General features: G+C 31.0%; 1 protein-coding gene across 3 annotated transcripts in view; it reads right to left on the bottom strand.

Annotated features, from left to right (window-relative positions):
* LOC124359293 (procathepsin L-like) overlaps nucleotides 1-25,846 on the bottom strand; it is a 32,324-nt gene extending 6,478 nt beyond the window's left edge. The window contains exons 1-6 of one of the 3 annotated variants that reach the window (XM_046811916.1): nucleotides 25,751-25,846; nucleotides 25,225-25,377; nucleotides 23,481-23,663; nucleotides 22,483-22,674; nucleotides 21,021-21,186; nucleotides 20,647-20,917 (exon numbers count right to left, since the gene is read on the bottom strand). In XM_046811916.1, the coding sequence (XP_046667872.1) occupies nucleotides 20,712-20,917; nucleotides 21,021-21,186; nucleotides 22,483-22,674; nucleotides 23,481-23,663; nucleotides 25,225-25,377; nucleotides 25,751-25,846 (996 nt within the window). In that variant the 3' untranslated portion in view covers nucleotides 20,647-20,711. Of the gene's footprint in view, nucleotides 1-20,646; nucleotides 20,918-21,020; nucleotides 21,187-22,482; nucleotides 22,675-23,480; nucleotides 23,664-25,224; nucleotides 25,378-25,750 lie in introns of those variants that run through there. The other 2 variants (XM_046811918.1, XM_046811915.1) reach the window with 2 other exon arrangements.
* Nucleotides 25,847-26,826: the final 980 nt, after the last annotated feature.

Raw genomic sequence — 26,826 nt, 5'->3', positions numbered from 1 at the left:
ATGGCTGAAGATATGGTATACCTGTTTTACTTCAGAAGACAATTAAACGAAGGATTGTGAGATTCCTTACTTTTAAAATATTATGACAGTAATTTAAGGTAATTAAAAACTGTTATTTCTTCATATTTTATCATAGTTGTGATTAAACATTGTAGCAATATAAAAGGTCACACGAATAAAGTGTTTTAAAGTAATACAAAACGTGCCTAGTAGAAGAAAGATAATTCTTATATACAGATTATAATCTCTCTTAACTCTAAGGTTTTAATCGTAAAAACTCTAACTAAATGTATAGATTATTGTTGTACTATTGTCCAGAGTAACCAATAGCTCCATACTGCTGTCCTCAATTGCACGACTGAGGTTGCTCGAACGTACTCGTAGGTCCTCGTCCATAGACCAGGCGTTGAAATCATCAGCTACTATGACAAGTCTTTTTTATGGTTCCTCCGTGATTTTATCCAGCATACTGTAGAGTTGCGAAAAATCATTTATTGATATTATCTCATGATATTTTGTTGTTCAATAACAAGAGTATGAGCAATAATTTTGTTTAGGAATGCTCGGCCAAAATATTACATTTTTTCAAAAGCTAAAACGAATAAAACAGTGTATTTCTCTCTATACCTTTATACTATTTCAATTAGGAGACAACTTATATTTTGTTTAATATTGAAAAATATTAAATTGAAACCTTTTTAATTACGTTTGATGCCATTAGAGGTGTGGAAATTACAAAATTAACCAGAAATAATAATTAAAATTGTGGGATAACGTTCAAGTAGTAACGAACTGTGCCTGTCTGCTGTTTATTATCATATAAAATATATAAAGTTTTACCATTATGAATGCTTACGTGATCTTGTATTTAGGTACTAACTCAAGGGATGTTATCCTTCTCGTCAGTTCAGCCCAAAAAATGTCCAGGCGATGGAAGATTTCTTATTTACTATTCTTGTCAGATCATAGAACATGAGCCTTAGCTTTTTGACAGATATTCAAGCTTAGATCTCGTAAGCGCTCGTAAAGATTTAATTAGATTCATATACAATTATGTAAGTACATACCTACCCATGTCACCTAATAACAAGTAATAGATATGCTTAGAGTATTACTTATATTTATTTCATATTTTTGAAATATTTTTAGGGTTTTTCGTCCTTCTGACAAGTATAATTAACTAGATTGTTTTTAAATGTTTTAACCTTGTAATTGATAATTGTTTACGAGTTAAAGATGTTTTATAAGGCAAAGAATTACACTGTTTTTTCATTCTTTTACTGTCCGTTATTCCAGACACATCATTCTGTCTCAAATTTATTTTAAAACGCTAAAAGATGAGTATTGCTTTTATTCATTTGATATTTTTGAAATATCTTTTAGGGTTTTTCGTCCTTCTGGCAAGTGTAATTAACTAGATTGTTTTTAAATGATTTCACTTTGCAATTCCTAATGTTTTACGTGTTGAAGATGTTTATAAAATAAAGAATTACACTTTTTTTTATTCCTTTATTGTCCGTTATTCCAGACACATCATTCTGTCTCAAATTTATTTTAAAACGTTCTCTTTGTAATATATTTCAATATGAAAGGAACAGAAGTGCATTCAATAATTGTGGGAAATTAAAGTGTTTTGTTTATAACACGTTTGGTTACCTAAAAAAGGTACAATCAGTAAAGTATTGTTTCACGCTATTGTTCATTTTAAAATGTAATATAAAATAAAACAAAAAATACTTCACACGATACTCGAAAAGTAATTATGATTTGAAGAAGTTACTCCCACATTTACTGATAATTCAGTCCACCTGGTGTCTGAACAATAGGTAGTTTAAAAATCACGTAACCTTGATTTTCAATCGAATATAACGGGAAGTACTTCAAGATTGCTTGATTAGTCAGTTTAATCTCCCATTCTTAATGGAAAAATCTATACAAACACTTGATTAGGATAACTTTGACAATGTGAATTGATTTCAACCTCGGATTAAAATGTGAATTGTATTGATGTACGATATACCTAATAAATACAACTTGCGTGTAGATCACACCATTTTTTACATGCGATTTCATAGTTTTAGTTACAGTTATTTCTTATAAGTTAGTCAACATTATAATTTCCGGTTTATTAATACTTCATCTTTCCACGTTTAAGGACACTGGAACAAACAAAAATTAGCAAATATCGTAAGATAATAATGCTAAAGTAGACTCACTAGCAGGCAAAACGGTTGAACTGTAAAATTACTTCAAGTTTAGTAGAAAGGAAATTTAAACATTTGTTTTTATATTCGATCAAAGTTAAGATTATACGGAGATTGTTTGATAAATAGGATGTTGATCTCCTTCATCCTCGGACATCATATGATTCGCAACCAAGAACGCCTGGGAACTTCTTTATATGGTTCTTTTTGCTCGTAATATGTACACAAATATCTGGATCCTCTTTTTTGATGTTCCTGATTTCACTCATCTAAGTGGATTTATATTTCTAGTGTTATCCCTACAGACTAACTGCAAGAACTAGCCATTTTAAAACTAAAAAACTGTATTAATTTTAAGATATGCGCTCTTTGAGAACTTTTCATCTTTATGTCCTGAATCTGTTATTATAAAATCAATATTTGTTCGTAACCATCGGTCAGTTTTTCTGTTTTCTTACCAAAATATGTCTTCGTATTCTTTAATAATAACTTTATAATTGATTATCAAACTTTGTAATATAATGTGACCCATCCCTAATCTAAGACATGTTACCTGTGGATATAAACTCGGAGCCATTGAGGATACGGGAGGGCCATCTGAAATATCCACTGCAACCCGAACATACAGGTACTATCTGGGTGGTATGTGCCTTTTCTGGTTTCCCAGTGGAATCACCTTCCTCATGAAACAATAAATTCGCTTTCCTTTGCATGTACAGCTGGTGGCATGTGTGAACTCAACACTACACACAAGTGCAACTCTTTGAATTAATAACTATCAAAGGTGGAATAAAAATGGCACTGAGGGATGTTACAAGCTTTTATTAACAAATTCTATCTAAGCAAATGGCCAAAGCCCATAAAAAGTCTGGAAGCAACATGCAATAAAAGCTATTGAAGCTTCCAGTAAGAATGGTAAAATCAATAAAGCTTGCCAATTCCAAGACAAGTACCCTGCCATGCATCAACTCCTTTGTATTTTCCATTTTCGGACGCTCAAAAGAATGTTCAATCTTTTTCCCCCCGATACACTAAAATCTATAGCTAGTTGTAAACACTGCATCTATGATGGGTATCACATAAATGGAAACCATTATATTGGATTTGCATACAGAATGTTTAAAGTGTGTAACCACGAGTCGATAGTTATTTACTCAGTTACAACTATAGTGATAAAAAAATCCAGATGTTAATGTAGTGCAATCTGTCAGTTTTAACTGTTATGGTCACAAATAATGAGATCACTTGCTACAGTATATCCGACGAGAGAATGGAAGAAGAATATCTCAATCAATGGGCGCCGCATTTCACCGTATTTTGTAGTCGTTTCTTGCGGTTGAGGTTTGTTGCGTGACGAGATTACTTAACAATCCCTGCAGGGTATTAGCGTGTTGGAAGTGATTTCTGTAAAAAAATAGAATTAACCATTACCTTTTTATTGCATCAAGGTTAGATGCAAGAGGTTCTTTTTACTCAAACAGGTCCACCCAACCTTTTTATTCCTTATTTTATTGTTTAGTTTACATCTTTATTGCTGTGTATTCTGTCAACACCATGATAAGTAAAGTAATAATAAAGTAATTTGGGGTTTAATTATTTAAAATAAGAATAGTGCATAAAACTTAAGAAAGCCGTAAATATAATTTATGGACTAAACCTTTTTACTATATTTCGGCAAAAATTGATTTTATTAGAGCCTTTAGTGTATAGTAATATAAAACACTTTAAAATAGTATATTATTGCATTTTATTAAATCTTAAGGAATTATAAATACAATAAATATTGTACATTATAAAACCAATTATAATATAAACAACAAGTTCCTTTACATATTTATTTATTTATTATTTACAAAATACGTAAACTTCTATATTGATTTACTTTGTACTTATATATTGATTACGAATATGAAATATAATTTAATTTATTCTTTTTTTTTTCTGGCATGCCATCTATTACTTGATACGTACGAAATGGTTTACCGTTGACTCAATAAATGAAATGAAATGAAATTTATTGATTGGTTTGGTTTCAAAGCTACTATTTAATCTTTAACTGTATATACCATAACTCTACAGGGCAATTTATTGATTTTATTAATTTCGTTACAAAAGTAGTTTAATTGTTGCTTAGGCAAACTCTATTACAATTATCCGTTAATTAAAATAATTATCCGTTAACATTCATTAGCTACTTAGGTTATTTCATTAATACTGGTTATTAAAAAAATCCTAAAAGGTTGGAGAAGCTTACGATCAACGTAACTGTACTTAAGCTTCTAAAGTGAAGAGTTAATATGCTTGTACGTATGGTTGTGAAAAGACGAACATCTTGATAGGCACCAGTTGTTCCTGCGAGTTTCTATCAGACTGTTAGAAGATTCTGAAGACTCAAGACAGATCCACACCAAATATTTCATCATAATAGAGTACAATATCCAGCAAGATACAATGATATATTCTTAATTAATGGCAGAGTATTCTAGCCTACCAGAGTGGCTCTGTGTAATTTTTAGGTTTCATACATTTCTCTCAATAATTTAGGTAGGCTTGATGATTTTATAAATCCTCCATATAAACTATGGCAATGGAAGACAGGCTATCCACATGTTTATTACACTTCTGTTTTAACTATAAACGTTACTTTGCTCCGCTTTCAGAGCCTTGGATATCTGGTAAAGTTATTAGATAATACACACTTCAAAATCGTTAAACTAAGTCTTGTTATCATTACTAAGTCTTGTGGCATAAATTGAACTACTGAAATTACATTTACATGCTTTATCGCTAATGAAAACCCAACGATATTAGCTCGGTAGAATGATGAGCATGTTGTAAGACACTTTATCAATCTTTGCTAAAAACATAACAAGCAGCGTACCACTAGACATATATTCTGTACAATGAGAGGTATAGTATTCATCGAATTATGACTAATGACAAACCCCTTGAAAAATTAACCCACCCATAGATTTCCTTTTGGCCGGTAATATCTACATACCCATTAAACACAAGACCAAACTATCAAAGAAACATTCTAATGCACTATTTGCGTCTATCAATGTGTTCAAATGTATGAAAGTCTCATGGCGCTGTGAATTGTGTTGCAATCAGGTTTATTTGTTCTAATTTATGTATGTTAACCATAACAGCACCAAAGCTTTATTTATTGGGCCAGGTAACAAATGACTGTAGACATTTCTATAGAATGATAGGTCTTTGCTTATGCTCTACTTCCAGATCACATATTCTAGAAACTCCAGCTCTTCTTGAAAATTACACCTATTCTGGAGCACATACTCACACCTTTACATAAAACACCAACTATCTATGTTGGATTGGATGAACCGTTCTATACATGATTCTTATTAACTTATGAACCCTTCGGTTATACATTGGGAATGTCATGAAAAGAATCTATTCTTAGTTTTTATCATCATAATGTTTCAAGGATAACGGACGATGAACCAAAATATTCCTATGCATGTCGTTAGACGTTGTCTTTGGTAATAAAGGCAATTACAGAAGTATATATTTTTTCATTTGTCGAAGCCAAATCAAAACGCTCGAAAGACTTACTTAATATTTGAGGACCTTACTTCAATATGTGAAGAAGTGTGAATTACGTTTTTAAGGGGTTTTGACATAATAAATCCTTAGTAAATAGGAAATAAGTCATTTAGCTATTTATCATGATAAAAATCTTAATGGTATTTAAGATGTTCTTGTATTTGAAATGTTTGTTTCCGAAATTATTGTGGGATTGCATATAACATTACAGCGCAATGATCAGTACAGTAATCAATCCCTAAACATCACAATCTGGCCAGCTCACAATCACTCCTGACAGTTATCTCCTGCCATAGATTAATTATCACATGCTATCAGCCATCCTATTACTATATTTATAATCAAATAACTAATACTAACAGTTTTCTTCAACCTATATTATACACATATATACATATTAAGCATTATATACATATTATGCTTAAATTTTAAGTGTTGTCAAGCATAATAATTGTGATCAACTAACATTTTGCATTGCATATAATTAACACAAATATGCTATTAAATTTAACAGCAAACTTTTATTGTGCTTTTGTGTACATAGTATACATAAATTAAGTAATAGAAAGTTATTTGTTCAGTTGATGTTTTTGACGTGACAACGTCTTAAATTAGGTTGCGGCTCGGAGTCACTCATGAAAAATTGTAACGCTCGGTAACGTTACGATGCCCGTCCAGTGGGTCCGCCGCACGGGATCCGCACGGGATAAAGCAGATAACTATGTTTATTCGTGAAAATGTGGAGTGCTTAGATTCGTCATTTACAACAACTACAACAATAAAGGTAAATAATTGTACACTGATATTTCATTATCGTAAACTATGATTGATTGATTAATTGTTAGATTGACACAAAAGTTGAGAAACTGAGTTTATAGGTTATGTCATACTATTGACAAATGTTGATAGTGTTAAGTAAATTATTAGTTTAAATCACTCTGCAATCAATCGTAATTCAGTCGATTGAGAAGAAACAGCGAGTATTGCTAGTCAAACATTTAAAATAACAAATTATAACCTCTAACCTGTCATAACAGTGCGACCAAACAAACGAACTAAACCGACCAATCACCACGCGCGGAGTTAGAATTTAACTGTGTTTAGCAAGAATTTCAAATTCCAATTTTAGTAAATGTTTTATTCAACTTTACCATTTACAATAACAAATTTTAATTAATTTCAAATTATGTACAATGTTTTAGTAAACAAAATATATTTCTATAGTTAAAATTTGTGCAATTCTTATTTTCATTCAATTCCTTGTTCCTATTGTGCAATTTAATAATATTCATATCAATAAATATTCTACCGAGAAAAAGACGTTGTCACGTAAAATCTTCGCCCGTAAAACCGACTATACAGGCAACCATAATTTTTAATCAATATCTTATACACTATGTAACATATTTCTGTAACATTATGGTATAATACTATAAATTAAGTGTTCTCAACTTTACAGATGTACTGATATGTACATCAATAATAATTGGAAGATATCTTTGTTCCTGGAACTCTTCCCATCTCAGTGAATTAGTACTGGAAGTATTATCGTCTATCAAGCACTTTATAGGGTATCCGGGGTATCAGGATATTGAGATCCAAGCATCAAAGATATTTTATGGGCTAGACTGGTCAGGACATCTTGTGCTCTCTATAATAAAAATCGCTTTATGGTGAAATGACTTCAAGGGTCCTTACCATCAACTTGTACGAAGCAAAATTACGATCCGTGTTCACAAGCATACATTTCTCTATATTAATAGTTATTGCTCTGAGAACTTATTGTTAATATTAACATATTGACAATTATAATAATGACTCCATCGGAACGTTAACTTCAATTGACCAGGGAAATTTAAGATCACATTTATGAAGTGCTAAGATTCTATTAACCCTGCGCTACTCGCGTGATGTTTTGTTACGCCAATACTCGCATGGGCTACAGTTGTAGCCCACGACTTTTTTTTGTTTTTTGTACAGGGAAATTTAACTTTGGCACTGTTTTAGATATTTTTTTATTATTTCCAACATATATTCTTACTTAAAATTAATATTTCAATGTATTGCACAACAACAATTTTTTAAATAAAAAAATAAAATTGTAAAGTTACGTTATTTTGTATTTTGTTGGTTTTGAAAATTGCTTATCTTTAAGGTCGTAAAAACTTAAAAAAAGTTCAGGACACGAATGATGGAAAAATACTTCACTTGTAAACATGTTATTACAAAATCAATAAAAATATATAAATTAGTTTTAAATTGCTTATTTACATAAAAGTCAATATCTTACCATTATATGTACATTTCTGAATCTTTTTCATTTTACAAAAACTTTTGAATTTACATTATAAGGTTCATTTGTTGTAGACTATAACATAAACCTCTGTTGTTCTTGTGGGATAGGTTGACGTCTAGGTTCTTCTATTCCCAAAATTCGGCTAGCTCGAATTTTCATTTCAGTGGGTAACACTGAGGATTCCAGGCGTTTTCTGATCTGGGGGATGAAAATGTTCCCAAGCAAGATGGTCTAGAAAATTCCCTTCTAGGCATTGAAGTGTCCATATTGTTGAACTTGTAGATGCGTGAAGCATTTATTGCTGCATTATTCACCCACAAAAAATTACCACAGGCCAGCGTTTGGTGTTTCTTGATATATCATACTTAGCACACAAATTTTGTCAACTACATCGACTCCAACCTATGTACGATTGTAGAATGTAACTATTTCTGGCTTTTTCAACTCCCTACTGTCTAGATCAATAGTTTGGTCACTGTGCATTATCGAGAGTAGGACGACTGCCTTATTTTTTCTTCGGGAAATAAGATACAAGAGTATTTTTTTTTGTGGTGTGCAAAATTGAGGAATATAGTTCTCGGCTTTTATTTGCCTTAGTATCTTCGGGTATGCCAATTATGTTAGACCTCATCGTACCAACAATAGTCAACTGTTTTTCTTCAAATAATTTTTCAGCCAAAGGTATTGTAGTAAAACCAGTTGTCCATTGTAAAATTCCGATTTTGTTCCTGTAACTAGCTCACAAATTCGAATTGTTACGTCCTCTGCAGACTGTGACACATTGAAAGGTCCTGGAGGCTGCTGCTTAGCCACATAAACTTCTAAATTACACACATACAAGGTTTTTGCACAAACAAAGGCAAAAACCTTGATCCCATATTTTCCTGGTTTACTTGGAATGTTAAATCTTGAATTTGGCAGTTGCCTCTAAACTTGAAACAATTGTTCGTCAACAGTGCAATACTCACTGTGTGTGAAGAACGTCCTAAATTCTCTGCACAATCAGCTCAAAAAAGATCTAACAGGTGCTAGATTATCTACAACTTTTCTTTGTGGACGATCTCGAATATCATCGAATCGCATACACCTCATTAGAAAATGAAAACAATTTTCACTCATTGTCAAATAACACGATTCTACGCCACTTCCACGATTATTGTCTCAAATATGCTTTGTGTGTTTACTTCAACTGCCCCAAACAACCAGATAGAAGTAGAATTCCTATAAAAGCACGAATTTCCAGTCTTATATATTGGTCTTGCATCTCTTTTCACGCTCAAATTGGTCTTTTATACCTAATATGTAAATGTTAGTTCCATTTAATAGCTATTTCTATAACATCATCATCAAAATATAAATTAAACAATCAATCTCAGTTTTAGTTTTCCGAGCCTCACCTCTAGGCCCGGGCAATCGCAACACAATGTTTGATGCCCTTGTACGAATGTTAGATGGAATCAAGAGGACACTTATTCCACTTCATCACTCTCTTCAGTTTGTCCTTTGAATAAAAAACATTACCTAAAGGAGTATTATCTTTATCATCACACTCACTCATGTCCTGTGGACTGGAAGGGGAAGTAGGCGCCATTTCTGCATCTTCTTCATCGGGTAAATTGATTTCTTCTTCCACATGATCTACTTCTCTATCATCACTGTCCACGGCAACGCAATTCTCCTCATCAGAACTTAAAGGATTGTCAAACTCATCAAGAATATCTCGTTTGGTCAATCTGGCACGCTTCGGATTACTCATGACGCAAAAAACACTCGCGCGGGCTACAGTTGTAGCCCAGATCACTTTAAAGTAAAACCACGCGGGACACCTTTACTCTATGCAGTGAAAAAGCACACTGACTGGATCTGAGCAGCTATTGGTTTGAAGGTACTGAGACTCCGACCCTCCTAGGAACACATCGCTCCTAGTAGTAGGTGAACAAATTACACTGGGCTACACATGTAGCCCGCGCGAGCACCGCAGGGTTACATAGGTGTGTATATTGGAGACCAATGTTCAGAATAATAAACAGTAATGGATACTTAAAGTGGTTTCTATTAAAAAATTATTATTTACAGCATATTTAAACTATATATAATTCTCATTTGATCACTAATTTACACTATAAATTTTATATTATTAAGTTATTATTAATTATTGTTAATTTACGTTATATATTAATTTCGTAATATAACGCGTGTATAAAATTGAATGACCTGATTTTAAAACTCAATATCTATTGCTAAAAATGTACTACAAAAATAATATTTATTGCAAAATACTCACAAAATCTTAAAGTTTTAGGTTCATTTTCCAACAGGATGGAGCTCCGCCTCACTGGCACAACAATGCCCGGCAGCTTCTCAACAACACTCTGCCCCACCGCTGGATAGGGACCTCGAGACAATGCCCTTCATTCTTGGCCTCCCAAGATCGTCAGACTTGACCCCATACGACTTTTTCTTGTGGAGATATGTGAAGGAAAAAGTGTTTATCCTGTCCTTAGAACAGAATAACTGTCGCAATAAGGTCTGTGAACGCAGGTACGTTGTGTAAGGTTTATGAGGAATTTAGCTATCGTATGGATGTTGTTCGTGCTGCTGCTGGTGACATATATAGAAAATTTGTAATAACATACCTAAAAATTTAAGATTTTGTGAGTATTTTTCAATAAATATTATTTTTGTAGTACATTTTAGCAATAGATATTGAGTTTTAAAATCAGGTCATTCATTTTGATACACACTATATTACACAGACATTAAACATAAGTGCATAGGGGTTCTTAAAATGTTGAATTAAAAAGCTTTAATCGATATAACAAGAAATAAAATTATCGACAATCAATTGTACACATAGTTTACCAGAAGCGTGGTAATAAACTTGGTAAATGTCGACAAAATCGCCTGAGGTCTCTCACAAAACAATCAATAATGGCCCTATATCAATACTGATTTATAGTAAGAGTCTCTCCATTGTTGCCTTCAAAAAAGTATGGTCCCACTATACTCTTTCCTGGCACAGCGCATCACATGGTTAAACGCTTACTAAGCTGTGGCCTCTCTATAACAATGTCAGAGCGTTCAAATCCAAGGAAACGTGTTATTTGCTTGTTTATGAAACCACTAAGGTGCATATGACATTCATCTGTAAACCATACATCACTCAGAAACTCAATTTCTTCAAAGCGTATTGCTAATATTGAAGCAAAATACTGAACTCTGGCTAGTTTGTTTCTACTGTTCAAAGGTTGTCCCAGTTTGTATCCTGTAGGGAAAACTACCAATGTTTTTGAAAATTGTTCCCATTGGCATATTGCTAATATTCAGTTCACGATAAGGTCACATAGGCTTTTTTCGGTGACTATAACACGTGCTGCAACACTCTTCCGCGGTGTTCATTTGTACGGACAGTAGTTGGGCGACCTTTAAAAGCCCTTTCGCTGTGTCAAAACACTACCTGTTCTTCGAGATGTTTCAACAACACTAAGAATAACAGCATTACTAGGCGGGTTTTTGTGGAAATGTTGCTGAAAACATAATACAGTGTATGGGAAGCTTGGCCCACCCCCACGTATTAAATTTGTTAAAATTAATCAACCTTTGTCAAAATATGTATTATTTACTGCAATCAGTCTTATTTAGCATTTTTATATCTAAATGATCCTGCAGATAATGGTGTCAGTGCTTCCAAAAATTGTCTTTACTCATGCCCAAACAGTCCCAAACCTACTACCTAAACTTATGACCATGGTTTTAACCTTAGTAATTTAAAATTTAAAGAAAAGAATAATATGTAAAGGAACTGCCATTGTCAATCGAATGAGTTCTTCATGCGTCAATTTTAACATGGGGCTATTTTAAAAAGGTGTTTTGACTAATCAGATCTATACACCTCTACTTTGGTTGAGATATATAGACTTTTGTATTCAGTAGAACACTACCAAAAGCCTCAAAACTTTTTTAAAAATTTTTATATACATTTAATTTTAAATTCACATGGTATATTTCTCTATATTCACTAAATGTCTTAAATATTAATGTATTTATTCGAATTTATATTTTTTTAAATGAAATTCCCCTCAAATAGAGCATATGTATATTCTTATAAATGTCTTATTATGTATTAAACCAGTATACATAAATAAAAACTATAAATGTCCATATATTATTTTTGAGATTTATAAATTTCTAAAAAACAGCTGCATATACAACAGAAGTTATTGGTATTGTAAAAATGTTTTTTTCTAATTTTAACAAAGTCTTCTCCTTAATATTAAAAAACAGATAGACCTACGTGATTAGAATGAGAGATAGGACATTTTATAGCTGTATGGATAACAACTATGAATTCTATTTAAAAAAATTAAAAAGAGCTCAATATTAGTAAATTAGACGCCAGAATGCTGGAAATAAACAGTTGGCTGATATCAAATAGACATGTTTTGTCACGCAAATTGTATTCGGTTTTCAAGGCTAAAATCAACATCTGACTACATCAGAATAATTTAAAGTAAACAATCCCTTGCTCTGCATTGAAGATTTGTTCTCATTTTAGTAAATTAAAATGAGTTTCACAAACCTTCTTTTGAAACTGAAGTTTAGTTAGACATAGTAAAAACCGAATTGGATGGGTTACGTGTGAATGAACAAGTACAGTCACGTATGTAGGTGAGTCTTACATTGGAGCTTGTAGGAAGCTGTTGAAATTGATATAATAATAAAGATACGTAAAGGTTTTCTCAAAGACATGTCCTGAATTTGCATTGTGTTGACATGACACAAAGATGGCTATGTCCACGGTCCACGGTATATAAGACCTGCAGAACGGTAGTGGAGCATCTTTACGACTATTTTGATAAATTAGCCTATCCGATCTTAATTATTGTGGGCTAAAATTATTAAGAATCGATAGTGTAATAGAAAACACTTTTCAATGGCTGACCGAGGGATAATAATTTTTCTTTCACTCGTGAGGCTGGAAAATTGATGTAAGAAATGTTTACCGATTGAACTACCGAGTAATGTCGAGAATTAGTGCTTTCAACTGACCCTCATGTTTGCCGGAATTTTTTTAAGGTTGTTTGGAAAAACGCTTTGGAATACGTTATCAAGCTACCAACCATTGAAGGACTAAATGACAGCATTTAGTTTGTGCTACTCACAAACTTATGAGAAGCACACATCTGTCAAAAGTCAACTAAGATGGCAAAAAAATGTTATAGTTATTTAAGGTGGTAGTCAAAAAAGTACAGTATCTTTGTGTTTTATGCTTAGTACTTGAAATTTGCTAAAACAAATTTCATTTCAATTTATATTAGGCGAACGTTTATGTAGCATAACTCTTGTCGACTGCTTCAAAAGGAGTCTTCGGAGTCAAATTCTGACTTTCTTATGTTTTAGGTAGATGAGTACCTACCTAATCGCGGAAATCTAAAATTGGTGTGAAACTAATAAATACTCCTCAGAGAATTTACGTACTATAAATATTAAAAAACGAAAAATAATGGTTCAATCAACTAAACATATGTTTGTACTGTCATCTAACAATGTTTATACTGAATAGTTAATTACATTTAACAGGCTCTTTCAATTAATATTCCACATCTTTAAAGCTCAGGATGGTATTTTTCACTGCTGCTATGATCAGTAGGGCGTACCCATAGTACATTTCCAAAACAAGACAAGGCCTATATTCATCCTAGGGAACCTAAGAATGTCAATATATATTTTAAACGCAATCGGATGAATATTTCACACGTGAAAGCTAAAAAAACAAACAAAGCTACATTTTCATGTATATAATATCAATAATATCATTTTCGCTGTCCAAATAATAAACTGGTCAATTTTCATGCAGCGTTTGGAAGTTAAGATCCACTTATTCTCATTCCTATGTATCTATGATCATTAATGAAAATTAGAAAATTGTATCAAGTAGAGTCATCAAAAGCTTCTACATCATGGTTTTTTTTTCAAGTACGAAAATTAAAAACTAACATTCATGCCTAGACTCTACCGATATTATCAGTGACAGTATGTTTGATATTTATGTGGATGTGTTTGTCGGTGTTCACCGTGTCTCCATGTTCCCCAGTGTAAAAAATGATGAAAAACTGTCCCTGTGGTGACACTGTAAACATATTTAGTTATATTATGACAATTACCTAAGTGGATTTGTCCATTAGGGCTTACATTGTATCGACTCGCCGTACCCCGGTGTGGGAACTGATAGGGGCCCAACAATCTGCAGGCCATGCCCGACTAATTAGTGAGGTGCTCACAATTAGTTAAGTGGGTGTGACCGCTAGAGATAACATTATCTGGAGTTCTAATTTAATAGTGAGCGAAATATTGAATATTCACTCACTCTGTCTACGTAATCATTGATATTATGAGATATATTTACATGGGTCAGAGCTGACATTATTGCAAATCTTATTTTCCACAGTATTTAAATAAACAGATCAATTCATCCTAACACTGTTTCTCTAACTGATGAATTTTTGACAATCAGCAATTGACTGTATCCATTTTAAGTAATATTATCATGAATACGTATTCCCCTTTGTATATACTAAAGCGCCAGTACTATTCAAAGTTTTTTATACATTTAAAATCAACTAAAAGGGTGCAAGAGTCAAAGATGAAAGTATCATAGATTCCCATTTCATATTATGGGAATTAGGTGATCTTTTTATTCCCTGACTCTTTCCTTATCGTACATGAGATCTGAAAATCTCCTTCTATTTTATGATCGCAATAGGTGATAATATTGTGGTAGCCCAATTGCCAACGTGGGAACTGACTCAGATCTATCTACTCGCAGATCCGCTTTCATAATCAATGGGGCATCAACGCGATAAATGTCTGTGTGGTTGGTTGTATGATCAAATACATGGTTTGTGGCAGGAAAATGAAAAGTAGTAAAATTAATGAATAGTTAACCTGGTTATTTATATTTATGAAAACACATTTACAATAATGTCAATTTAAGTTTACGTATGTTATTAACTATTTTCTTTAAGTTATAATCACTTAACTTGGAAAATAATATTAATCGGTACAAAAATACTTTGAAGAGTGCTTTATTGCTTACATTAATATTTTCATTTGACTTCAGGAGACTTGACAAAGTATGTATTTCTTTGAATTCTTTGATATTAGAGAAAGATTTCTCTAGTTTGAAGTATCTGCATTATAAGAACTGTGATATATTGGCAAACCGTCAGCCATTCTTTGTTTATTTGTAAAGTGATATTGTAGCGCTTTTTACGTGATAGAACCTCCGTTAAAGATTCATACACTTTTGATACTTCAAATTGTACTTACCTGCTTTTAAATAAAAAAGAAACAAATAACAGTTTATGGAAAAAATGTAAATATTTTACTAACAGTTTTAATTTCTAAGAAACATTTTAGATTATGAGAGAACTTAAAATTTAAACAAAATGTATTGTTAATTGAGACTACGATTGACATTCCCCATTACATGTTACCATTAAGAGTTTTAAAACGACCTTGAGTTTTTTCATAAAATCAATGTTAATCTCATTTAATTTTGCACCCTTATTTGTATCATAACATTATGTTACGCGTGTAACTTTAAAGATTTAATTAATTAAATTTCAAACACTTATAACTTTTATTAATTGTAGTCAATACCTTTGTAATAATTAAACTTAAAAGTGTAAACAAGTTTTAGATTTATTTCATTAATAATTGATAAATATTTTCAAAATATGAAAAGCGCTTGGTTACGTTATATCTTTGCACTATACGTTTAAAATAAATACTTCTTACAAATTTAAAAGTAAAAATAAGGTCTTCAAATTGCGTGAGGTTTATCATTGTTCCTGGCTGTAATAAGATGACCGGCAGTCAAACCAGGTCTTACAATAAAGAAACAAAAACTTGAAAACAAATCATTCCATAAGGTTTTTCTGTATAATAATGTTAGTTTTATTCAGGATTATGTTAGGCGTTTGAGTAGAATATTGTTACATCAAACAATAAAGTTGTTCGTATTTATTTATGTATTTATCTATCGTACGGCTGCACATAATATAAAATACATAACGGTGTTTTACAGTGTGGGTAAAGTGTGTGTACATAAAATAAAAGTGTATAACACGGTTACAGATTAGTTACTTTCACAAACATACATCAAGTTAGAAACATAATCAATTACAGAGTCCGTTGGCATGAGAAAGTCAACGAAATTTATCCGATATGTCATATTAGAATATTCCAACACCATGAGTTGAATGGTTCACTTGTCTGCTCCGCATTCACAAGTTATACATTGAAATCTGCTTCACTTGAGTCCGCAAGTATACTGTGGTTAGTGCGGATTCGTTTTATGATGACCACATCTTAAGAAATTGTTCTAATGCGGGTGGTTTAATCCTAATGCAGGAAAGATTCCCTTGTTCAACTTCATATACGTTTTTTGTACCTTTCGGAGCAAGAACTGTGGAATTGTTCGGGCACAGCAAAACGTTGGTCTCGTCCCCAATGAATAGCCCTCCTCTTTTAAAACACTTTCTATTTCGACGAACCAATTTTTTATGTTTGATTCGAGAACACAGTAACTTCCGCTGGTCACAGCTTCAGGCTTTCTTTGTATTATTTCTGGATGACGTCGTAAATAAGCTCGATACCATCCTCTTCCAGGCTAGTTACTTCTGAATATGGTTTTTTTTTTAACATCCAAGAATTCTAGAACACTAATCAAAATGTCGTAATTTCTTCTGCGGAATCCTTTCCTGCAGCATTCACTTAACCACTTAACCAAAACCCCTTCTTCTTCTTTACTTAAAATGGTTCAGGTCCCTTTTCTTTTTTTTTAATTCAAATTTATTACTTAACCGAAACTGGATAGTAGATAAATTGATGCTGCTTTTTTGGATATACCTCCTCTTCTCACTTCACTTACTGCAGCTTCTAGATCAGCCTCATTGTACCTATAAGCAAAAAATAAATATTCAGCTAAAAAGTTTTTTAATGCTGAAAATTTGCATATATTCAGGTACATTCATTACTTTTAAATTATTTAATATTTAAGTATATATTAGAAAATAAAATCCTAAACATACCAACAACTAAAACACCATATGTTCACAGGGGTACGGTAATTGGCACACAAGTTCCAACTATTATAACATGACCACTTACATGGTTTAGTTATTGGCACCCCCTTAATGATGAACGTTTTTAAGGTTATGTTACCAAACAATAACCTAAAGTCTACCCTTGAAGTTCATATTTCAAGTAAAATTAATATGAGATGTACAAAACATTACTATTCTGTTGTTTAAGAGGATCTTGTAAATCATGTTTCTTAACTAACTAATAAGGAAAGAGATGTGAAATGCTTATCTTTTAGAGATTTTTAAATAGCATACAACAGAAAAGGCACGTGTTGATTTCCACTGAAAGAACATGTGCTGCATCCATCTGGGAATGTCGAGAACTACCTGTTTCCTCCACAGAGTATGAAGCACTCTTATTATATTAAATAGAGTAAAAAGAAGCCAACTTATGTACCCCTGACAACAATTGTACCTCTTACCCTATATCAATATATGTTATTATGAGCTTTTTATGTATTTATAATTTTATTAAGATTCAAAAGATATATTTCTATTTATAGAGTTTTTACAATATCATTAATAATGTTGAATTGATATCCTATTTTATAGTAATACATCTGTGTATTTATTTACGTTCACCTAAACTTAATAGTCTAACGATAAGAAAAACTGTTCCATCACTAAAAACACTTTTATACACCACCTGGAACACATACACACGTAAAAATGAATATCTTCGTGTTTATGTAAAAGGGTAGGGTTGTTAGGATATTTCATTCTGCAAAGTCACTGGGTAATTTCCATGAATTTATAAAGAATATAATTAGCTATTAACTAGTATATCTAGTAATATACTTCAAACACTGCATTTATTAAGGTTTTTAGCTACTAATTTCTGTGTCTCAACAAGACAATAAAATAACTGTTAATTTATGTTTTTGTGTGTATTTGTCTGGAAAAGAGAGATTTTAATTTAATTGGATCAAAAATTTGTTATAAAACTATAATTGAATTTGAATAATGATCTCAGTATATATGCTTGAAACACAACCACTGCTTTTTCTTTTTTTTTTAATTAATAAGATACAGTGAATAACATTGCAAACTAATCGTTATAATCGTTATTCAAGTGAGACTAGGTCCTAGCGACGTTATTGATGAAGTGGTTATTCAAATATAATAACGATAGACGGCAGCTATTCCTAGTAATAGTATAGACATGCATACTTAATCTCAAATCAGACTTATTTTGTAACCCCGTAAACTCTCACCACCAAACGTATTTTATTAATTGACTATGATATAACTCAATTCAGAAACGATTTTGAAAGAAATGGGAATGCTTAGATTTCAAACACAGGTACTATTCAATTATTATAAGTTAAAAGTAAGTTTTAAAATTACTTTGTACTTTTATTTGTCCAAATTAGAATTCGAATCTCACCACTATTATTGATTCTGTTAAAAAGCTACAATGAATTCACCTTTATTTCAATATGAATTGTGTTACAATATTTGCATATTAAATAAATATGTTAGTATTTTGTTAAAGGGTTGAAACTTAAGTTATAAAACTAATTATAGAGAACATCATTTCAACACACTGCTAAACAACTAATAATTTATCATAATATTTCAATAATTTAGCCCATTATAGATTATAACAGACGGTAACTAAATGTACATTTTTGCATACAAAAATATGCAGTTTTTGTTTACGTTAGGATGTAGATATTAAATACAATTTGACACCATCTTTGAGTATAGATTTACAGTGTTTTTGACAGAAGTAGGTATTTCAGAATTTCTTATTCACTCTTGAACAGGAAAACAAAGCAAACTCAATTGTAACAGCAGAAATACTTTAGACTGGAAGTAAATTGCAATGTTTAAAATGTTATTGAAATAATGCCTTTTTCACCATTTATTTGGAATCATACATCTGCAATGAGTTTAAATGCTATTCACAATGGTCGTTAACAGAATAGCATGTATTACGATTGCAGTTTGCTTACTTACGGAGAGACGTATATTAGCATTTGTTAAAATAAATATTGTAGTAGTTTTAAATGCGATGTTTCACAGCCTATTTATTTAATTAAAAGATTTATGTGTGTGTAGGCTATATAAGTATACAAATTACTTATGTTTATTGCCATGTACCCCTGTTATTTTCAATAAAGAAAGGAATATAAAGAAAGGGCCATGAGGCCCTAACTTTGCCTGTTTAAATAAAGGAATTTTCATTTTCATTTTTTTTCATTTTCAATATTTGCGTTTAAAGGAACTTATGTTATTTTTAATATTTAGCTTCACCTATTGTCGGTGACTACAATATTTTCATATTTAGTTTCTGCAGAGGATATCAATAATATATCAATTATTATTAACATATTTTAAGACATAATAAACAATATTATTTATTTTTTCGAATTTGAAAGGTAGGATTACACCACACAATGCTTCGCGTGACATTATTCATGAGGTTGCTTACAAATTTTCAAATATATAACTTTTTATTTTCTAGATGTCCTGCCTACACGTATACAGAAAATAATCATACAGAGAAGGCATTTTACATCTCCTTTGCTGACAAGAGTTTTTGTGACGAATAAACTTCTGCAAGGAACATTAATTTATATTGTATCTTTTACATATTTATTTTGAAATTTGTATCATATTGTTTAATTTTTAAATATTTGCTTCCGTTAAAATTTAACCATTTTTAAAACTGGATATTATTATTTCTTAATTGTTTTAAAATATAATAAAAAGATGTTACCCTTAAATTCTTAAAGATTTATTTTGTTATGAGGCAAACTACAATACTTTTTTTAGTATTATGTTTTTTAAAGTAGTAATTAAAAAGTTTGAATAAAGAAGTGTATTCTATGAAAAATGTGTTGCTTTCAATTTGATGTATAGTAAAATATTAAATAAAGAATTTTTAAAAACTAAGAATAAATCTAACAATATTACCATTATATATGTTAGGAGTGTTATATTACACGTTAAAGTGTTTCATTACTATACAAAGTCCGTTTTAACATGTTTATCCTTTGATAATCACTGTAGTTAACTGTAAGTTACAGGTGTTCGCCAACTCTCAGCCAAATCCCATGGCGTTTCATGCACCATTAAGAAATGAAACTTTTCTAAAATTTTAAATCTCAAGTTCAGACTATCTTGGTAACGTTACTGTATCTAAAAATATATAAATTAAATATGTTCTGTCAACACTCCGAAATTAATATAAATATTTTATGAATAAAAGAGATAATCTGTATACATGTGAGTACAACAGACCGTAGACTCAACAATCTGTAGGAATTAGAAAAATGTCTAGCAGTTTAGTTCTCGTTAAAATTTACGAGATATAAACCAAAAATAACCATATTTTATCTAATTAAAAGTTAAGTTTTAATGCCTAGAAATATGGTAAAGGTATAACCAGAAAGTAATATAAGATTCAAATTGCATTTTATTTCTTTGTGTTGTATTTATCAATACAGCTTATGTTGACATTTTGCAGTTCAAAATTGGAAAATATCACACAAGTGGGTAGCTCGCTTCAGTAGCAATACCACACATGTTGTGATTCCTGGCCATCATCATGTAGCCTTTCATTCCCCAATCTGTTCCCCAGGAGTTCTTGATTAGCCAATAGTCGCCTCCTTTCTTGACATTTCCGTATCCCACAACTAAGACAGCATGGTCTAGATCGACTTTTGAGCATCCCTTTGCGCGATAAACTCCTGTAAAAGTAATACAAACAATTTGTAAAAATCCAATAATTTACAAACTAAATTTAAGTAAACTTCTAAACTTCATACACTTTTAAAATACTAAGTATTTTACCTCGCTTGTATAGAGAGAAGGATTTAAGACTTGCGTCGATGCAGACAGAGACAGGACCAACCGTGGCTACTGCAGTTTGAAGGCTCGTCTCGTTGCCCTTCGGAAGGCTCACATAGCCTACGTCTGTGGCGCCGACGGTCTTGGGATTGTATTGGCAGTCTAAGTCCTGGAAACATAATTAAATTTTAAACATAGATAAACTCTAAAATTATGAATTACACCAACGAAAATTAGAATTAAATTACATTTTTATTTAGTATTATTCTTCATCTTTATACATACTTTAGTCTGAGTCTATGTGTATGTACAAATTATTGTACATACACTACTAGATTTAACACAACTCAAACTGGACATCCAAAAAAATATTTCCTTCAATATACTATTTATGAATTTAGTGTTTTGTAAAAGGTTTCACTAAATGCAAGAAGTTTTATAGCAGTGCTGCAAAAGGAAATTAAAGTGCATTTTAACCAACCCAACCCCTACCCAATGATCAAGACTAATCAATCTTAAATGGTTGAGCCATCAAAATATAATCAGTAAATTTGACTCCCTCGTGCAGTCCTTTCATACGTTAACGTTAGTTGCAGAGTTATGCCAAACATCAAATTTCAACTCAAATAAAATTTTATTTAATGAAAAATCATTGTTTCCGTAATCGAAATTTTCTAATTTATCGTTAAACCTATTGTTTTTTATTTCTAAATTAAAATACAGCACACAATTTGCTAAGGATTTGTGTGAGGAGTGTAAATATACAATAAAAGTCCAGGGAATTTGATTACTTCAATTATTATGGGATACATGGTCAAATGCATGTTTATATTTAGTTGAAAATTTATTAAAGACATTTAACCAAGTCTTTTACAAAGTTATTATTTTATTAAACTGATTTCAACTTTCGCTAGAACTGCATTTCAATTATACCTACTGGTTTATTTAAATATGTGAGAAGTATAAATACATGTAAGTTACATTAGTTAAAAAAATACTAACAATTTTATAAGAAAACATTGAACCATCTTTAGTGAAATCTAATAGATTAGTACACCCAGCATAGATATTTTAGAAGAAAAGCCTAGCCCTAAAATGTGTATATGGCATTTACAAATAGCTTTTAGCTCTCATCTGACTGTACAGTATTGCTACCATAACTAATAAAGACGGTTAATATACCACACCGAGGTGTCATATACAGGTTACAGTAGATACTGTGGTCTACCAGCACTTACAAATAAAAAAGCATACACAAATAACACTTAAGATATGTTCTAAATCCTAGGATTAAAATGTAGTTTATCATCTTGGCTTATGTGTTACTAAGTGATTGACTGCAACTCGTAATTTTCCTTCTGAAAAATATACAATACGCCATTTATAAAGAACATATTTTTAGTGTTTATTGGTATGCATTTGGTTTTTAATACGATTTAAGAAAATTGAATATCAATTATCTAACCTGGCCTGCGTAAGGATAAGATACCGCTGTGTCTATGCCCTTGTTAATCTTGACGTAGCTAAAAGCCTTCTCCGGCCATCCGCCTTCACAACCGAAGTTCCCCTCTTTCCTGGAGCAGTCAATCAGGTTCTGTTCACTCAGCGATACCAATTTCTTGGTCTTCAGGAAGTGCAGGCCTTCTAGACTACCAGTCTGTTAATTCATAACCAAAATAAATAAACTATTCATATTATATTTTTGATACAAATTGATTAGTTTTAAAGTACAGGACCCTACTTGATGAAATGTTTCTTAATTCATTCCAGTCATTAAAAATATTTCTTAAAAATTAAAATGTTTTTTAAAAATATTAGGTATTGATTTTTATTTTATGTTTGTTTTTAATCGAAATGTTATCAAAATGATATTGTACCTGTGGTTAATCACTTTTAATGTTTGTAATGATGAAATTTAGTAACAATTATAAGTCAATTTAACTTAATATATTTAATAATTAAAAGATAATAAAAATAGCTAGTTAATCACATAATTATGTTCCAAATCATAGGTAATACGTAACTAAATAAATTATTTTAGTCTAAAACTTTGTATGTACTACAAGTTTATAACGAAAAGCAATAACAATTATTTAGTAATACAGCTTTAATAAATTAAATATGATCTTTTTAATTGAATTATACAAGCAATGTTGGTGGCATTAAAAATTCCACACATAATACAGTAAATACAATTTAAAAAAAAATAAAAGTATAGTTTGCCTTAATGTTATGGGATCTGTATTTTGAATGAAAGCATGGTAACTGCTTTATTAAAAAAAATTCTCCAATTAATACAATTTTGTTCCTGTGCTGTTCAGTAATTCTGTCTGATTTTTACGTGGACAATATTGGTCATTGTTACGTTACGTACGATTAAAGTTATAAAATAAACCCAGTAAGTTATGTTAAAGCTTATTAAACTTTTATTGAATATTTCTGTTCTAAATTAAGGCAACTAACCGCACTAAATGCCCAACATGATCCGCAGAAGCCTTGGTCTTTCACTTGAGTTACTGCACCCTTCTTCCTCCAGTCTACATTACTAGGCAACTCGACTCCTGTCGCCTCCTGGAAGGGCTCCCCACCGCGCGTCTCTCCCTCTGGTCGTCGATAGCCTTTCCTTGAGAGTATTTCATCAGCAGTCTATAAATACAAGGTAATAGACTTTTTAATTTCTTAACAATTAAGAATAAATTTTACTTAAAATTTTTTTACAAAATATAGATCATCCTATGTTTAAAATAAACACAATTACTTAATTTAAATTGAAAACTTTATAATTTGTTTAAAGTGAGCTACTTTCCAGCATTCGAGGTAGACACGACTTATTTTTTTTTTTATAATACAGACCAATTTTTTTTTATCCGTTTTCTTTAGTTCTATCTATTTGTCTGTCTGTCTACAAAATAAGTAGAAAACAAACTAACATATACACTTGAAATTTTGCATAAATCTTAATTTCTATATTAGCAGAATGAATACAGAAATTATTCATGATGTGATCAAGGATAGTGCCTGTCACACCTAGGCATGTACCTAAGCATTAACGAATAGTTTACATTGCTTTTATGAGTGACCATGTTGGAAACGGGAATTTAGCAAAATAGATACATTTGTAAACAAATTGTGTGAAATCATGTATGATTATACGTGATACTGTAAAATTCTATTTATAAAGTAAAAAGAAGACATAGTAAACTTAAATTAATGTTTATAGTTGGTGATATTTCACTCGAGTGCAATCCTGCGTTGTACTACACTAGTTGGCTTAACGGAACTGTTATTGTTTGAACTTTGCTCTTAAACCTAATCTACGGAATGTATCTTGTGGCAAGATATCTCGATAAAGATTTCATCTATGCACTTTGAATTTTGTATGAAACTCCATTTCTACCTAGAAAACAATAATTTCTATGATGGTCGATATCAATCCCTGGTATTTGGCTAACCGACATTAAAACATATCACCCATTATGCAGACACAATTTCCTTTTCTGCTGTCGGAGAATGTATATATTAATTTTCGGCATGATTGCTTATCTCTATATTTGACTTCAGGACATCGATATAATAAAATGAACTATATCGATTTTAAAAATTTACATACAACATATCCGAAGGCACTTGATTTTACGTTCTTTTAACGCTAATAAATAATGTTTATGGCTAAAATCAATGTTAAGTTAGAATAAACAGTCTTCATTAGTGGAAAAGTCCGTTTTAAAATTGTGATAACTAAAAGTTTTAAAAAGAACATTTGTGGAAATTTGTATCTATCTCACAATTATGTCTATGAGATTATATAATAGTTTAATAGACACATAAGTATACATAACTAAACTGGGATAGTCCCCAACATTATTTGATCGGCGAAGATATAAAAATAAAACTTCACTCATTTAACCTGTACAGGAAAATGTATTTCAATTTTAAACACTTTCAATACTGATCTTGAAGTTTTGATAACTGTGAATTTATTTTAAATTCCAAATGTCCTTTTATTGCAACATCTCAAAAACCCTAGCAAAAATTCAAACATTTTTATATTGCCAGTACTTGATACATTTAAAAAGATCCTTTTTATGTGTTATCTTCATTTATTTGTTAATCATTCAAAGTTGTCTTAGTCAGTAACTAAATAAGATAAAAGGATGGAAAACAAATCATTCAAACAATATTTATATTCTTAGATATATTTGCTTACCATATCAGCAAAAATGTTGATTTCCACTTCATATGTTTCCTCTCCTCTCTTGTACTTGGCATTGTGTTCCAGGACAAATCGTAGATTACTCAAGTAAATACCCTTTCGCATTTCCTCTTCGTCATTAGATAAAAAATTCTTATTGTGCTGTACCTAAAATAGTATTATTTAAATATATATATTGATTATGTAAAAGTCGTATTATTCAGAGCTTAATATCTATGACTAATTTATAACTAAAAGCAAATTCTTGATTACTTTATTTTATGTATTATAAAAGAAATTATGCTGGTTTAAGTGAAGCTAGTATAAGAAAAAGTATGAGACAAAGTTTAATGCAATTCAATAATTTAGTTTATTCTTTGTCTATAATTGTATAAATAAAGTAAAGTAATAATATATATTATTATTTTGAGTATATCATGTGTCAAAACGCAAACCAACTAAAATGTTAAAAATATTTGAACTAAGAGTTATATATGGTTACCACATTTTACGATAAATTTTTATAATATGCAATTTTTACCTTAAATAATTGCCACTGAGTAAGCTCATCCTCAGACACTTCTAGAGGATGTGTGAGTACCACAATCGCCAGCGATAACAGAACGAGAATCTTCATAGCCATCTGGAACATCGATCATTCTACATCATATATGTGCGTACGAAAACGATTAAATGGGAATATTTTAAAATGATGTACTTATAATTAAAACCGACAGCAAAATTAATCATGAAAGGAATCATTTCTAGTACTTTGCTTCTGTGCTCTATTCTTATAAAGCGTGCCAACAGCTTACCAAAGGTGGAGAGGTCAATATGTGTGAACAGTGCTTGCCGTATTTTGCAACGTTTTCTGTATCATCATACATCGAGAATATCATGCTAATATACAAGCATGGCATAGTCAGTAAAATATTTATTATATGTTAGTTGTATCATTTTTGGGAAAAACAAACATTAATAAACTTTAGGTAAGATTATTATTCAAATTTCCTTTTGCACTCTAAACATGTTACAAATTAACATTCTATAAAAAAATTTCTATGATTTTTCCAACCAAATCTTGTTGCACTAATTAATCATTTATAGAATGTGATTTAATTCATTTCGTAAAACTTTCTGTTGTAGTTGGAAATAGTGGTATAAACATTTCTTTTTCTTTAATGTCCTCTTATAAAAAATTCTACAAAATAAAAACTGCATAAATTAAAAATAAAATCTAATTATCTGTAAATTGAGAACATGCCAGTTAAATTTAAAAATCATTAGATATAATAAATTTAAAACGTAGTACGTGTTCGAAATATAATTAGATCTTTCTTACACTTACCGTTGAAACCTATCTAGCCAGATTTCCTTACTGAACTCGTAGACTAATCTTACCAGATTTTATACGCTTTGTCAAGAGGACGAGTACTTAATATTGTCAATGTATTATCACTTGATGGGTTTATCTTGGACCATTTCCTCCCATTATTATATACCGTGTGGAACAAATTGATTTTCATATATTTACTCAAACAAAGAGTACTTCGGAATTTCCCAATCATGCATGATCTATATTTATGTACGTTAAAATTAGAATTATTAAACCTAACA

The sequence above is a fragment of the Homalodisca vitripennis genome, chromosome 4 (genome assembly GCF_021130785.1).
Source record: "Homalodisca vitripennis isolate AUS2020 chromosome 4, UT_GWSS_2.1, whole genome shotgun sequence".
NCBI classification, from domain to species: Eukaryota; Metazoa; Arthropoda; class Insecta; order Hemiptera; family Cicadellidae; genus Homalodisca; species Homalodisca vitripennis.
The sequence above is the reverse complement of the archived record's forward strand: the minus strand, read 5'-3'. Positions and strand labels throughout refer to the sequence as shown.